General features: G+C 50.9%; 1 protein-coding gene across 4 annotated transcripts in view; it reads right to left on the bottom strand.

The window, feature by feature from the left end:
- SMIM17 (small integral membrane protein 17) overlaps positions 1–16587 on the bottom strand; it is a 38461-nt gene that overhangs the window by 6755 nt on the left and 15119 nt on the right. For 2 of the 4 annotated variants that reach the window (XR_015245080.1, XR_015245079.1), the window contains exons 3-4: positions 3333–3565; positions 33–1790 (exon numbers count right to left, since the gene is read on the bottom strand). Coding sequence is in view for 1 of the 4 variants with exons in the window: in XM_086690818.1 (XP_086546944.1) it covers positions 1714–1790; positions 3333–3495 (240 nt within the window). In the remaining 3 variants the exon portion in view is untranslated. Of the gene's footprint in view, positions 1–32; positions 1791–3332; positions 3566–9660; positions 9914–16587 lie in introns of those variants that run through there. The other 2 variants (XR_015245081.1, XM_086690818.1) reach the window with 2 other exon arrangements.

Genomic DNA, 16587 nt, shown 5'->3' with positions numbered 1-16587 from the left:
CCATGGTCGACAGCCACTACATCATCCATCACCTCTAGGACCTTGTCTCCTCCTACTGTCCCACTCTTCTCCGGCCAACTGACCCCTACTGCTGTTCCGCACACGTGCCGGGCACACTCCTACACCAGGGCCTTTGCACTTGCTGTGCCCCTCGGCCTAGAACCTCTTCCCAGTGGACACCTGCCAGTCTCACTCTCCCACCTCCTTGATGCCTTTACTCCGGTATCTCTCTCTCAGGACTTCCCTGGACACCTTTCCTAAAATGGCAACTCCTACCCCACTCCATACTCTTGAACCCCCTTCCTGCCTTATTTTTCTCGGTAGCACTTATTACCACCCGGCACGATTTGTAATTTAGCCACTCATTTTGCTTATTGTCTGTCTACCTCAGTGACTGTAAGTCCAATGAAGGGAGGTGCCATTTCTATCCGATCCACTGTTGTGCCTCAGTGTCTCGAACACTGCCTGGCACATAGTGTGTGCTCAAGAAACAGTTGTGGAATGAATGAATGATCTCATTCCAGGCAGATTTTCACCTACATCCCCCACTGCTCTCCCCTCAAGTCCAATACCACCACCCCTCCCCCCCCCCCCCCCGCCCAACTATGCCATGCTACATCATGCCTCTGTGCCTTTGCAAATGCTGTTCCCTCTGCCTGGTCGGAGGAAAATGTTTCCTTCCCTGCTCTATAAATTCTTACCCCTAAAACCCGAGGTCTGTTGTTTCCCTATCTCCAGAATATTCTAGAATAAGCCTCTAGGCCCACATCGTTAACTTCTTCCTTTGAGCCTTCCACTGTAGCACTTGTTTCTGCACCTTCATGGTTTCCTCCCTCCCCCCAGTGTGAGTCCGTAAATCGCTTTCCTGGCTGAAACCAGTCTCAGTTGGATTTCTGACAGATGATTGGGAGATGGGACCCTCGTGTTGCTGAGAGTGGTTGTATGATTTTCCTAATGCATAAAATAAATGAATAAATAAAAGAACCACTGTTAATATTTAACATATTGATGTCTTCTGTTCCCCAAAGAAAACATTAGGTGTTTCAATGAAGGAACGTGCTTGATAACTCTGCTTGGTTTCACGCATATTATTGGGATTAAAACCCAGGGAGTGGTTAGTGGATGGACGGCTATACAGACGGAGGGATGGCTGAGTGGGTTGGTGAGTGGACAAGCGGATGGACAGAGATGAACAGACGGATGGGTAGGCATGTGGGTGGGTGAACAGTAACCAAATCCTGACCACGGCCGGTGGATGGATACAATGGGTCCGTGAATCGATGGATGGGTGGCTGGACAGGTGGGAATGTGAACGGATAGGAGGATCAGTGAGCGGATGGATAAGTGGACAGACAGATGAGGTAGATGAATGGACGGGCGGATGGAGGCATGGGTGGAACGGGCAGATGTATGAGCAGGCAAATGAAAGGTTGGGTGGGTGAATGAGGGGACAGATGAATGAACGGTTACTTTGAGTTTATGAGTGAAGGTTTTGGGGTATGTGTGGATGGAGCTACACACCACCTGGAGACCCTCCGTGCCATGTCTGACTACCACAGGGATATGTCCTGTTTCCAGGGGGAGGCTTCTCGGGGGCTCACATTCCCCAAACAGACTTTCGGGAGGCGGAGGAGTTCTGAGGCAAGGAACTGACGACCCACTGAGATCTGCAGGGCGGGGGTTTGCGAAAGAGGAAGGAACCGTCCAACATACCTGCGAGTCCTCTGACCCGTCATCTACGTCCGCCGAGGTCCACTCCTGGGCCAGCCCGGTCCCTTGAGAGGACAGACCTGAGGGAAGAAGAAAGGAGCCAGGAGTGAGTGACCAGGCTGGCTGGGGTGGGCTCTGTTTGCTCGCCCCGCCTGGCGTCCTGTCCCTTTTCTCCTGATTTCCCACGGCACGTGGCGCATGCGCACACATTCTGGTCCACGTGGTTCAGGTAGGGCAGAGAGAACAGGAGACCTGAATTCCGGTCCTATTTCTGTAATTACCTGGAAGATTTCAAGCGGGTCACCTGATGTGACCTGCCACCGGAACCTCTGTTCCTGCACCTGTCAAATGGGTAAAACGGTCCCTTCTCTCCAGGCCTCCAGCAAAACCCAGTGAGGTTTAATCCACGGAATGAAACCAGGATGAAGCAGGCTTCCCCAGCTTCCAGCCCCTGGTGGAGCAAACTCCCCACATGAGGACATCAACGTCCTTCTCACTCCTTAGCTGGTGAGAACTGGGGGTCAGGCCAAAGATGGGCATTTTCCAGTCTTCCTGCACCCAGGCCCTGCTAGGAGCCCCCAACCCCCTCCCCACTACCAGGACGGACACCCATAGCATCCACGCCTCTGCCCGGCGGCTGTTCCTCCCCTCTGGGAGAAGGGAAGACCCTGCCCCAGTAGAAGGTCCAGTCCCCGTTCTGCTGCGGGGCTGCCTTTCGGGGGTCCGCGTCTCAGCAAATGGCACCACCCCTTGTCCAGCAGTTTGAGCCCAAACCCCAGGCATTATCCTTGGTGTCTCTCTAGTCCACCCCTCCTCACCTCCATCAGCAAGAACTCACGCTCTCCCTCTGGTCACCATAACCTCCTGGAACACAGCAAGCTTGTCGCCACGGAGGGTCATTGCATGTGTGGCCCTGGCTGCTTCTTTCAAAACTTGTTTGTTGTCGGTTTCTCCACTAAAATCTGAGCTCTACTGCGGCCATCTTGTTTGCCGCTAGATCCTGGCACACAGTGGGTGCTTGTGGTAGATTTTCGTCCCCAAGGGCCTTCAACTTATTCATTGACACCCACATCCACACCCCTGGGCGGTCCCCTCCCTCAGTGATGCTGAACTTGACCGAGTAGCTTATTTTGAGCAACGGCCCCTAAGCAAGTGGGTTGCCAGCACAGCTTAAAAAACTGCTTGTGAATGGAGGCCCTTCCCTCTCTCGCCCGCAATCAAGAGAAAACTCTCCTGAGACTGACCCCGAGCTGGCCCGGGCGACTCTCGTGAGAACCAGCCCGGGCTGGCCTGCGGGAAACAAGCGGCCTAAAGTCAGCACCGTCAAGCCAGCCAGACGCGCGGGGTCGACCAGCTGCCTCGCCAGCTCGCTGTGGCCGCAGGTGCGGATGCAGGCTGGGGAAGCCAGCCAGCGGTCCCCTCAGCCCACATCATCCTGCTGACCTGCAGAAGCATGAGCAGAGAAATGACTGTTGCCTTAAGCCACTGAGTTTTGGGGCGACTCGCTCCACAGCAAAAGCTGACGGACACAAGGTCCATAAACATTTGTTGAATAAATGTTAACGAATGTTGTGTCTTCCCCACCCCACCGCCAACCTCCCATGGGACCCCCCGCCCCTCACCTTTCTCGTCACCATCACAGCCGGTGGCCCCGACCTCCACTGCCACCCAGTCTTTGGTGGGGGTGGCGCGCTTCTCCCAGGCCCTGCTCTCCCGAGGCAGCAGCGTCTTGGCCCTCTCGGGCTCCAGCAGCCCCCGAATCTGCTCAGGCCTGAGGCTCTGCATCTTCCCGGGAGGCGGGGCGATGCAGAACTCCTCCGGTTCCCGTTGGGTTCCCGGGCACAGGACTCAGAACCTGAGGACCGACAAACATTTAGTCATTCAGCACAGTGTCACCTGTGTGCCAGGCACTATTTCTAGGTGCCAGAGACAGTGCAGTGATGGAAGCAAAGCCCACTGCTCTTGTGGGGCTCACATTCCAGCAGGGGTGGGGGTGGGGAGCCAGACAGCGCACCACACGATGGTACGTGCTCCAGAGACCAATGAAGCAAGAAAAGGAATAGCAGTTTCAAGGTGGGGGGCAGAGCGTGGTGCCTAAGTGGCCCAGGGGGTTAAGCCTCTGACCCTTGATTTCAGCTCAGGTCATGATCTCAAAGTTCCTGAGATCGAGCCCCATGTAGGGCTCTACGCTGACATCTCGGAGCCAGCTTGGGATTCTCTCTCCCTCTGTCCCTTCCCTGTGCATGTGTGCTCACTCTCTCTCTCTCTCAAAATAAATAAACATTTGGGGCGCCTGGGTGGCGCAGTCGGTTAAGCGTCCGACTTCAGCCAGGTCACGATCTTGCGGTCCGTGAGTTTGAGCCCCGCGTCAGGCTCTGGGCTGATGGCTCAGAGCCTGGAGCCTGTTTCCAATTCTGTGTCTCCCTCTCTCTCTGCCCCTCCCCTGTTCATGCTCTGTCTCTCTCTGTCCCAAAAATAAATAAACGTTGAAAAAAAAATTTTTTTTTAATAAAATAAATAAACATTTAAAAATAAAATACTCCAGGGGCGCCTGGGTGGCGCAGTCGGTTAAGCGTCCGACTTCAGCCAGGTCACGATCTCGCGGTCCATGAGTTCGAGCCCCGCATCAGGCTCTGGGCTGATGGCTCAGAGCCTGGAGCCTGTTTCCGATTCTGTGTCTCCCTCTCTCTCTGCCCCTCCCCTGTTCATGCTCTGTCTCTCTCTGTCCCAAAAATAAACGTTGAAAAAAAAAATTTAAAACAATAAAATAAATAAACATTTAAAAATAAAATACTCCAGGGGCGCCTGGGTGGCGCAGTCGGTTAAGCTTCCGACTTCAGCCAGGTCACGATCTCGCGGTCCGTGAGTTCGAGCCCCGCGTCGGGCTCTGGGCTGATGGCTCAGAGCCTGGAGCCTGTTTCCGATTCTGTGTCTCCCTCTCTCTCTGCCCCTCCCCCGTTCATGCTCTGTCTCTCTCTGTCCCAAAAATAAAAAAAAAAAAAAAAAAAAAAAAAAAACGTTGGAAAAAAATATGTCAGAGTAGTGATGGCTGAGATTTGCTCTAAAATACTTCTAAGGGGCGCCTGGCTGGCTCAGTGGGTAGAGCATCTGACTCTCAATCTCAGGGTCATGAGTTCAAGCCTCACATTGGGCATTGGGTGTGTGGAGTCTACTTAAAAGTTGGGATGGGATGGGAAGGGAGGGGAGGGGAGGGGAGGGGAAGGGAGGGGAGGGGAGGGGAGGGGAGATAAGGTACTTCCGCAGTGAAGTCAAAAGAAGTAGACAACAGGGGGTCAGAACAAACAAATGATGATTTCCCAACCTGGAAGGTGGAAGATGGTGGCTCTCAGACCCATCCTCATACCCGTGAGTAGATGTGAAATGTTTTCATAACAGAAACCAACATATGCTTGCGGATACGCAGACTATGTCCTGCGCTTCAACGTCACTAATCATCACGTAGGTCTTCCTTATGGACAGGGGTGACTCCCAGACCCTCGAAACCCAAATCCAAATGCATTTCCCCAGACACCTGTGCCCTCTCTCCCCCACCTCCTGCACATCCTGCCTCCTGGGTCCCCTGCTCTTGACCAGGGCTCCACCATGAATCTTCCCCGCCACCGTCCACAAGCATCACTGTCCACTTGCCTCCTCACCCGCACATCCGAAGGACCGCTAAGCCCACCTGCTCTTGTCTTACAGAATGCTTCCCCTGCTCTGCTCTAGGCCCGTCCAGTCCACTCCACCACTGACCCCACCAATTCTGTTCCCTAACCCCTCTCCCCAGTCCATCCCATCAGCTGCACGCACCTCAAGATCCACTCTGGTCACATGGGTGGAGGCAGGTCACCACATTCCCTACACTTTCCCTCCTTCAGGACAGTCCGGGAGGTGGCCTTAGACATACCTGAATAGCACTGAACCCCAAAGAGGCAAGGTTCCCCACCTCTTCAGCACCCTCTTTTATTGCTATTTAAAAATTGAGTTAAAATAGGAGCACCTGGGTGGCTCAGTGGGTTGGGCATCCAATTCTTGATTTTGGCTCAGGTGATGATCTCATGGTGTGAGTTCGAGCCCCATGTCAGGCTCTGTGCTGACAACTCACAGCCTAGAGCCTGCTTCAGATTGTGTGTCTCCCTCTCTGTGCCCCTCCCCTGACCACATTAAAAAGAACTCTTTAGACACGGTGTTAGTTTCTTATGGCTGCTGCAGCAAATTACCACAAATTGGGTGGTTTAAGACAACGCAAACTTATTATCTTACAGTCCTGCAGCTCAGAAGTCTGAAATGGGTCTCAGTGGAATAGAATCAAGGTGTCTCAGGGCCGTGCTCCTTCTGGAGGCTCTGGGGGAGAATCAGTCTCCTTGCCTTCTCAAGTATCTTAGGCCGCCTGCATTGCTTGGCCCCGTGGCCCCTTCCTCCGTCTTTAAAGCCAGCACTGGCCATTTGAGCGTTTTTCACACTGCGTGTGAGACTCTCCCTCACCTCCCTCTTCCACTTTTAAGGGTCCTTATGATTGCACTACCCCCACACAAATAATCCAGGATCATGCCCCCATCCCAAATCTCAGTTGATTAGCAACCTTAATGTCATCTGCAGCCTTAATCTTCCCTCACCCTGTAACCAACGTATTCACACCATCTGGGGGTGAGGGCGTGGACATCTTTCTGCCCACCACAGGTGTCAAATAAAAATGCTAGAAGGGGAAAAAAAAAAGGTGGGGAGGGTATAAAGGATAAAGAGTAGGTGAAAGCTGGGTGAATGCTAGGGTGTTGCTGGAGGAGAGAAGAGTCGCAAAGGTAGGAAAAGAATGCATGGCACTAATAAGATAGTCACTGCTGCTAGCAGGGCAAGGCACGGGTGTGACGGTGTGGGGTGAATTTCGGCTCTGGCACACATTAGCGGTGTGACCTTAGGCAGGTCACTTAAGATTCCCCACATTTTGGGGCGCCTGGGTGACTCAGTCAGTTAAGAGTCCGACTCTAGGGGTGCCTGGGTGGCGCAGTCAGTTAAGCGTCCGACTTCAGCCAGGTCACGATCTCGCGGTCCGTGAGTTCGAGCCCCGCGTCGGGCTCTGGGCTGATGGCTCAGAGCCTGGAGCCTGTTTCCGATTCTGTGTCTCCCTCTGTCTCTGCCCCTCCCCCGTTCATGCTCTGTCTCTCTCTGTCCCAAAAATAAATAAACGTTGAAAAAAAAAATTTTTTTTAAATAAATAAATAAATTAATTAAAAAAAAAAAAAAAAAGAGTCCGACTCTTGATTTCGGCTCAGGGCACGATCTCCCAGTTCGTGGGTTCGAACCCCAAGTCGGGCTCTGCACCGACAGTGCGGAGCCTACTTGGGATTCTCTCCCTCCCTCTCCCCCTCCTCTGCACCCCCCCCCCCCCAATAAACAAACTTGAAAAAAATTCTCCCCATTTCAATGTGCTCATCTGTCAAATGGGGGTGTGTATAGTGGCATCAGCTATCTCACAGACTTGTGGTGTGTTTTCTTCTGAAACCGAAGGAGATTAATGCCCAGGAGTGCCTGATGAGTGGGGGAACCAATTGGTTCTCCCTCTGCCTGACTTGTCCTTGCCCTTCTGTGTCGGCTTCTAGAAACTGTGCCCACACCGCAAGGCTGAGCTGAGACATCACTTCCTGTGGGACCCTGTTAACACCTGCCACCCACGAGTGCTGGAATGGAAATGACTTTTTCAAAGCATTTCTCAGCCAGAACTTTGTGCAAGGCCTGTACTGGGCACCTGAGGATGCACCGGACACCTTCAGAAGCTCCCATTCTGCCGCGGGAGAAGGAGAAGTGAGCGGAGAGGAGCAAGGAGAGCAGGAGACCCGGTGTTGCAGCAGAGGGGAACCCCGGGGGCAAGGCTCCACCTCCAGGAGTTTGGCGTAAAACACAAATGGGATGGATCCAGAAAGCTAAATAAAGGGTCCCTCCCCACCCACACCTCCTGCTTTGACTTTCACTGTTTGAAAGTGAAAATTAACTATGAGGCCAGAGAAACACTTCTCTGTTGTAAGGGAAACAGGGGCGAATGCCAACATGAGCGGTGCATGATATGGGCAGAGGTGATAGGGAGTAGTGGGGACTGTGGCAAAGGAGACTGTGTCTAGGAAGCAGCCCCATTCCGCCCTACCCATATCTGCAGAGTGAAAATGTGGGCCCAGTGTCTCCTAGCTTCTGATTTCTCAAGAGAACACTGGAAGTCTATAGGTTCAGATGACATCTTCCACATTTTTTTTTTTAATTTTTTTTTTCAACGTTTATTTATTTTTGGGACAGAGAGAGACAGAGCATGAACGGGGGAGGGGCAGAGAGAGAGGGAGACACAGCATCGGAAACAGGCTCCAGGCTCTGAGCTGTCAGCCCAGAGCCCGACGCGGGGCTCGAACGCACGGACCCGAGATCATGACCTGGCTGAAGTCGGACGCTTAACCGACTGCGCCACCCAGGCGCCCCTGAAGTTGGACACTTTAACTGACTGCGCCACCCAGGCGCCCCAATCTTCCACATTTTAAAATGCCAATACTGGGGCGCCTGGGTGGCGCAGTCGGTTAAGCGTCCGACTTCAGCCAGGTCACGATCTCGCGGTCCGTGAGTTTGAGCCCCGCGTCGGGCTCTGGGCTGATGGCTCGGAGCCTGGAGCCTGTTTCCGATTCTGTGTCTCCCTCTCTCTCTGCCCCTCCCCCGTTCATGCTCTGTCTCTCTCTCTGTCCCAAAAATAAATAAACGTTGAAAAAAAAAATAAAATGCCAATACTTTCAAATGTTTAAAAGGAAGACACCAGGCCAGTGAGCCAAAGAGCACAGGTCGTGCGGCTGTGAGTTTGCAATCAAGGTGTGCGCTGGGGAGCGCTGGGGATAGGGAGAGGAGGCCGTGAGCACAAACATTTTCCAAGGGAAAAGAAAATACTGGCCTTCATAGAAAAGTTAGTGAAACAGCACGAGTGGGGGGGTCCCGTTTGGTTCTTCTTTCCTTTTCCTTTCTCTCTCCCTCTACCTTTTTCGTTTTTAATATGAATATATAATCCTGTGTTCAGGCTAACAGGAAGGAAGACCCAGGAAGAGGGGTGGCCAATGGAGAAGACAGGAGCCCCGGGATCCAGGTCAGAAGAGGCTGGATCTGGTTAGATGGAGACGGGAGGAGGGGAGGGACAGAGAGAAATCTGCGGGGGTGACAAGGGTGTGTGTGTGTGTGTGTGTGTGTGTGTGTGGAATTCACACCGCACAGCCTCCCTGTCCTCCGAGAAATAGCAAACAGGTCATCCGCGAAGAAGAAACCAGGGGGATGCGGTAACAACAGTAACAGTATCAGCAACACGGGCAGCCACCTTTTCCAGGAGCGCTCCGGTGTGCCAGGCCTGGGGCACACGCCCCACCCTCTTCCTAACGGATTCCTCTCCATAATTCTCCGCAGCAGATACTGTCACGCCCATTTTGCAGACGGAGAAGGCCCTCGATCAAAGCCACACAGCTAATCGGAGCTGGGCGGGGATGCAAACGTGTCCGATTCCCGCGCCTGTGCGCAGCGCCACTGTAGGGTGGTACACTCGCGCAAGTGCACACGCGGGTGGGCACAGGGACACGGCGTGCTGCTCGCATTGGGGGGGGGGACCGACCGAGATGCCAAGACCCCCGCGAGACCTGGGCGCACGTGCATGCGGCGACCCACGAGGCTGCGCAACGCGGGGTCATTCCCCTCCTCGCACGGGGCGAGGCGCCCAGGCTCGGACAGACCCGACCCAGCCCCAGCCCGGTCACTCTTCCAGTAGAGGGGCTTGGAGACCCCCTCCCCGGGCCTGCACCTCTGCTTCCACCCCCAGACACAGACAAGTCGCACACATTCACACGCGCGCTCCTGAGGTCGCTGCCCGCGCCCCCCTTCCCTCCCCCGCCCAGCCCAGTTTCCCAGCCCCACCTCCCGCCCGCGGGGGTCCCTCGGAGGACTCACCCTCCCCAACCAGACCCAGTCCCGGCACTGCAGAGCGGGCGCCGCAGCTACCGCGGCTGCGCAGACGTGGAGGCAGCAGGGGAGGGGGGAGGGGGGAAAGTGGAAGAGGGGGATGGCCTTCTCGCCTCCTCCCCTCTCCGCTCGGCTCCCGGGGAGCAGCGCCTGCAGTAGGGTAGGGAACCGAGCGGAGGGGCCCCAGGTTCCATACCCAACCGAGTTGGCTGCGGTGCGGTTGTGGGGCTTGTGCCCGGCATGCCGATCGGCCACAGTGGGATGAGCCGCCCATCCTCCGCTGTTGGGCACCGAGGTTCTATCCTACTTCCCCTGCTGCAGCTGCGTGCCAAGCCCACCAACTTTCTTGGCTCGTGGTGGTTCTCTACTCCACAACCCTGGGTCAGGGTAGGAGGGAGGAGGAAGGACTTGGAGCAGAGGTATGGCAGCCTCTGGGACCCGGAGGCCAGGCTGCCTAGGGTCAGAGGCTGGCGCTACCATTTGCTCCTAGGGTGTTTTGGGGTGTGTCACTTAGCATGTCTGGGCCTCGGTTTCCCATTCTGTTAAGTGGGAATGATTATGCTTACCACATCCCAGGTTTAAAAAAAAAAATACATATGGTGCTTGTATGGTGTTTAGAACAGTGCCTAACAGTTGCTACTATTATCACTGTTGTTCAAGTTTTACAATGTAATCGCTACCTGCCAAATTGCTCTCAGGGAAGCTACATCAAATTTTTAGATTTTTGATAAAGCCATGGGTGGGGGGGGGGGGGGAGAAAGTGGTTTTCTTTTTGGTCTTATTTTCATTTCATTACGTGTTTGTTGATCAGTTATTTTCTGTTTGTGAATTGGTTGTTTATACCTTCCCTGCCTTACTCTGTGTAGCTTTTGCTTCTTGATTTATAGGCATTCTTTATATATTCTGAATACTGATCCTTTGCCCATTACTTTACCTGTGGCAGATATCTTCTCCTGGCCTGTCACTTGTCTTTTCACTTTGCTTACACAGTACCTCAAATTTTGGGTTTTGATGAAGTAAAAGCTATCTGTTTTTCCTACTTTCATAAACACACTTTCTTCTACAGTCTCATACTTTACAGTCTTGTTTTATGTTTAGTTTGTTGTACCTGCTGGAACTTTTTGGAATAGTGTGAAGTAAAAACTTAACTTTATATTCCAAATGGATAGACAGTTGAATAATTCTGGTTTCCCAGAAAAGCAGTCAAAATAACTGTCATTTATCCAACCAATTTGATGAGCAAAGGCATCAAATGTCCATTATTTCATTTCATTCAAAGGCCCCAAGTGGTAGGTATTATTATCCCCATTTAACAGAGAAGGGAACTAAGGCATGAAGGAATTAAAGGATTTGTCCAGAGGACACATGGCAAGAATATGGGAGGATACAGACTGGTTTCCTTAGGCATTTCCATATTTGCCACATAATTCGGAGGGGAAGCTTTCTTTGTTTAGAAGTTTAGGAGATGATGGGGCACCTGTGTGGCTCAGTCACTTGGGTGTCCAACTTTGGCTCAAATCATGATCTTGCAATTCGTGGGTTTGAGCCCCGCCTTGGGCTCTGTGCTGATAGCTCAGAGCCTAAAGCCTGCTTCAGATTCTGTGTCTCCCTCTCTCTCTGCCACTCCCCAGCTCAGACTGTCTGTCTGTCTGTCTCTCTCTCTTAAAAGTAAACAAACATTTAAAAAATAATTTAAAAAAGAAGTTTAGGAGATGAACTTCCAGCCATGCCCAGCATAGTTCGGTGTGAAGAGGGGATAGGCGGGGGGAGGTGGATTTAGATAAAGGCCCTTCATTCACCCCTTCACCACTTCCTTTGATAGCAAAACGTCCTGTGCAGGACACCAGGGGAGCCGCCCAGCCCATGGAGCCTTTGATGGGCTTGAGAGGTTGGCTTCCAGACCTAGATCCACTGTGCACCAGCTGTGTAACTGTGGGAGGTGAATTAACTGGGTCTCCGTTTCCTTATCTATAAAATAAGGACAATAACAGTTCCTAACTCATAGGGTTATCATCAACATCAAAGGAGTTAATACATGCATACTGCATACAGATTGAGCCATTGTTATTGATCACCAGATCCTCAACTTGGGGGAAAATTCCAGGTGTGATCCTGATAGTTCAGATGATTAAAGGTTGCTCTTGGGGCACCTGGGTGGCTCACTTCAGCTCAGGTCATGATCTCACATATTGTGGGTTCAAGCCCTGCATTGGGCTCTGTGCTGACAGCTCAGAGCCTGGAGCCTGCTTCAGATCCTGTGTCTCCCTCTCTCTCTGCCCCCCATTTGCTCACTCTCTCTCTCTCTCTCTCAAAAATAAACATTAAAAACTTAAAAATAAATAAAAAGCTGTTATGTTGCAGATGTCGTTCTGAGTGCCACGACAGTTGAGGCCTGTGTCTTAATGGAGTTTATAGTCTAGTGAAATGAAGCAGACAAACCAATAAATACAGAAAAAAATATAGTTTGTGTTAATTCAATGAATTACATGAAATAGATCGACATGATAGTAACTGTGAGGCCACTTTAGAAGAGAGTGGTCAGGAGAGGTCTTTTTGAAAAGGTGGCATTTTGGGATAAGACCTGAAAGGGGAAAAGGAGCCAGTTATGCAAGAATTCATGGCAGAAAGGACAGCAGGGCCTGAGGAACAACAAGGAGGCCAATGTAACCAGAGTGGTCAGACAAGGGAGAGAGTAACAGGATATAGGATCAGTCATCCAGGGTCTTGAAAGCCACAGTGACATCTTTGAATGTTATTGTAAGTGCACTGGGAAGTTACGGAAGGGCAGTGAGGAAGGCTGTGATATAATCCAATTTACATTTTCAAGGCATGACTGGAACTGTTGTGTGGGGAAAACTCTAGAAGGGGCAAAAGGTAAAATAGGAGTATCAGTTAAGAGGCTGCTGCAATCAACCAGGTAAAACACGATGGTAGTCTGGCAGCAGGGGGGAGGGCAGTGGACAGATGCAGAATACACTTTAGAGATGGGGCTGAGAGGACTCACTAATGGATGGCATGTGAAAGGTAGGAAAAAGGAAGGAATCGAGGCAGACTTTTGGACTTTAAGCCTAAGCAACTACATGCTCTATGGTGAATGAAGAGAGTAGACCAACTTTGTGTGTGTGTGTGTGTATGAGAGAGAGAGAGAGAGAGAGAGAGAGAGAGAGACAGAGACAGAGAGAGACAGAGAGAGAATCGAGAATCCAGAATTCCCTCTTTGGGGCATGTTAAATACCCGATGCCTGTGTTTCTGAGGTTAATACTAGGAGAGCTTAGGATACCCAGATACCAGCATTCGGAAACTCTGGGGGTGACAGTGAGGTCCAGGAATCTGCTTACAAGGGTTCAGGTTTCCAGCAGAGGCAGCGGCAAAATTATGGTCCCGGAACTGTCCGCGGTGCTGAACCGTCAGGGCCTGAGCTGTCCGAGGTGCTGAATCTGCAGCAGACTAGCTGGAAAGGTCTCTCCTCTCTCTCTCCTCTCCCTCTCTCCCTCTCCGCCCGCCCTGTTGCCGCCCTCATCCTCTCTCCCTCTCCCCTTTTCAAAGACCCTATCTGCATCTGCCTGGGAAAAGCCCTGTCATTGCCTGGAAACAAAACTCTCTGGCTGTGGGGAGCGCAGATGAAAGCAAATGAGGGCAAAAACGCAGAGTCATTTATATATAAGAAGCAGCTTTGGCTCTTAGGACAGCAGGCCCTTGGCTACATCTGACTAGAATTATTAACACGGAGTTTCCAAAGCATCTGAGGGGTAGGGGTGGATGTACAAAAAGCAGGAAAGGTTCCCAGGATTAGAGCTAATGGTTACCTTGGGCTGGGGGGAAACAGAGGAGTTACTATATAGGTCTATGTGAATTTTTGGAAAGGCACTAGTTTTTATGTTGTGAGATGGGGTCACAAGAAGGATATTACGGTAGATTAATACAAATACATCATGGCTATATTTTATGCTAACCTGAATTATAAACATTTGAAATCATGAGCATGGGGGGGGGTGGCATTTTTTTTTTAAATGAGATGAGAAGAAGCCTCACAATTCAAAACTTCCTCAAAAGTCCATACTTTTGAATATGACCAATTATGTACATTGTAAGCTATGCTTGTTGTTATAATATCACTCTACCTGGTAAAGAGACATACTAACCACCTTCTGTTAGGATCAGTCTTAAATTAGGTGGGTTTTGAACTGTCCAAGTTTTGGGGCAGGTAGGTGGCTCAGTCAGTTAAGCATCCGACTTCAGCTTAGGTCAGGTCATGGTCTCATGGTTTGTGAGTTCAAGCCCCGCGTCTGGCTCTGTGTTGACAGCTCAGAGCCTGGAGCCTCCTTCGGATTCTGTGTCTCCCTCGCTCTCTGCCCCTCCCCCACTCATGCTGTCTCTATCTCTAATAAATTAAAAAAAAAAAAAATGAACTGTCCAAGTTCTTCAAGAAAGAGTCCCTGGCATAAACTCCAACCACTGTGGGATTAATGAATGAACAAATGAATAAATTTGTTCTTCCCAAAGATCTGGTCACCAGGAAAGCCACAGCTGCTCCTATCTCTCAAGAGACAGCCATTCATAAAGCACCCACTATGTACTGGCTATTGCAGGGGACAACCAGGATGCCTGAGGCATATCCCCTTCCCCTAAGTGGATGGTTTCCACACCCTTTCTTTCTTTTTTTTTTTTTTTTTTAATTTTTTTTTCAACATTTATTTATTTTTGGGACAGAGAGAGACAGAGCATGAACGGGGGAGGGGCAGAGAGAGAGGGAGACACAGAATCGGAAACAGGCTCCAGGCTCTGAGCCATCAGCCCAGAGCCTGACGCGGGGCTCGAACTCCCGGACCGCGAGATCGTGACCTGGCTGAAGTCGGACGCTTAACCGACTGAGCCACCCAGGCGCCCCTCCACACCCTTTCAAGAGGCAGGAACCTTTGGGACGCCTGGGTGGCGCAGTCGGTTAAGCGTCCGACTTCAGCCAGGTCACGATCTCGCGGTCCGGGAGTTCGAGCCCCGCGTCAGGCTCTGGGCTGATGGCTCAGAGCCTGGAGCCTGTTTCCGATTCTGTGTCTCCCTCTCTCTCTGCCCCTCCCCCGTTCATGCTCTGTCTCTCTCTGTCCCAAAAATAAATAAATGTTGAAAAAAAAAAAAAAAGAGGCAGGAACCTTTAAGCCTCTGAAATGAGCTCTTTGATCACCTCAAAGTCACTGAAGTATGGCTTTTATCCATTTTTTTTAAGTTTATCTTATTTGAGAAAGGGAAGGAGAGTGTGTGAGTGCAGGAGGGTCAGAGAGAGGGGAAGATTGAGAATCCCAAGTAGGATCCACACTGACAGCACAGAGCCTGATGTGGGACTTGAGCCCATGAACCCATGAGATCATGAGCTGAGCCAAAATCAAGAGTCAGGTGCTTAACTGACTGACCTGTGAGATCATGACCTAAGCCAAAATCAAGAGTTGGACACTTAACTGACTGAGCCACCCAGGTTCCCCTGGCTCTTAGTTACTTTTCTATCTTCTCATGGAGTTGTTGGCCTCGTGGGTATTGACATTCCAAATTCCCTAAAGAAGTGGAGCTCACTACATTATAGCTTTTTTTTTTTTTTTTCTTGATTATCTGCCTCACCTTCTAGAATGTAGACTCCATGATGGCAGGAACTCTGTGTTTCTAGTTCATTCCTGAGCCTCTAGCACTTCAAACATTGCTTGGCACATACCAGATATTCTATGAGTGTTTTAATTTTTGAAGGATTAAATGAATGAAAGTCCTATCTGTAAACACAAATTATCCCAATATCTTTTATTTTTTAATGTTTATTTTTGAGAGCGTGCAAGTGGGGGAGGAGCAGAGAAAGGGGGACGGGATCCGAAGTGGGCTCTGCACTGACAGCAGCTCTCAAACCGGGAGATCATGACCTGAGCCAAAGTTGGACACTCAACTGACTGAACCACCCAGGGGCCCCCACCAGAATCTTTAAAATTTTTTAATTACTATTTTTAAGTAATCTGTACACCCACCATGGGGTTCAAACACATGACCCCAAGATCAAGAGTCAGGTGCTCTAGTGACTGAACCAGCTTGGTGCCCCAAAATATCCCAATACTTTAACTTTTTTAATGTTTATTTATTTTTGAGAGACAGAAAGAGAGAGGGAGAGAGCGAGGGAGGGAGGGAGGGCAGGGAAGGGGCAGAGAGAAAGACACAGAATCCGAAGCAGGCTCCAGGCTCCGAGCTGTCAGCACAGCCCGATTGGGGCTCGAACTCATGAACCGCGACATCATGACCTGAGCCAAAGTCAGAGGTTTAACCAACTGAGCCACCCAGGTGCCCCTCCCACTATTTTAATGATGACAGCTCACTAAATTAAAAAGAAGGTGAGTGAACCAACACATCAGTTGGCTGGATGCAGCCCATGGTCTGACCAGCTGAGTCATCTAATCATCAATTCTTACTGAGCAAAATTCTGCATGAGAACACTCCATGGGCAGGTGATCTGTTGTTTCCCACCCTGGTCCTTTGGCTGTGACCCAAAAGACAGGGGTGTGTGGCATCAGACAAGGAATCCTATCAACAAGGATTATCTCACAAAGAAGAGAATCTACTTCATTCTTTTTAACAACTCCAGAGTATTAATCCCACTATGTGGCTGCATCTAGTCATGTGGCCCTTCCCCCAGCTGGCAGACATTAAGGTTATTTCCAGAGTGATCATTTGGGACCCTCACACTTCTTGGGAAAGGCCCAAATTCAACTCGTAAATAGCCAGGATTTAACCCAGGGCAACCTGTCGCCAAAGACCTTTCTGTTTCACTACTACTGAGGACTGTTCAGTTTACTTTACAGGGGAAAAGATGGATGATCGAAGTGAGAAGATTCCCCTAGTTGCCTAAAACCTTGAAGTAGCTAGTCACCTGGGGCCGGGGGCGGGGGGCG

Source organism: Puma concolor, chromosome E2, assembly GCF_028749965.1.
Source record: "Puma concolor isolate L17-30 chromosome E2, mPumCon1.1.hap2, whole genome shotgun sequence".
Lineage (NCBI taxonomy): Eukaryota > Metazoa > Chordata > Mammalia > Carnivora > Felidae > Puma > Puma concolor.
The sequence above is the reverse complement of the archived record's forward strand: the minus strand, read 5'-3'. Positions and strand labels throughout refer to the sequence as shown.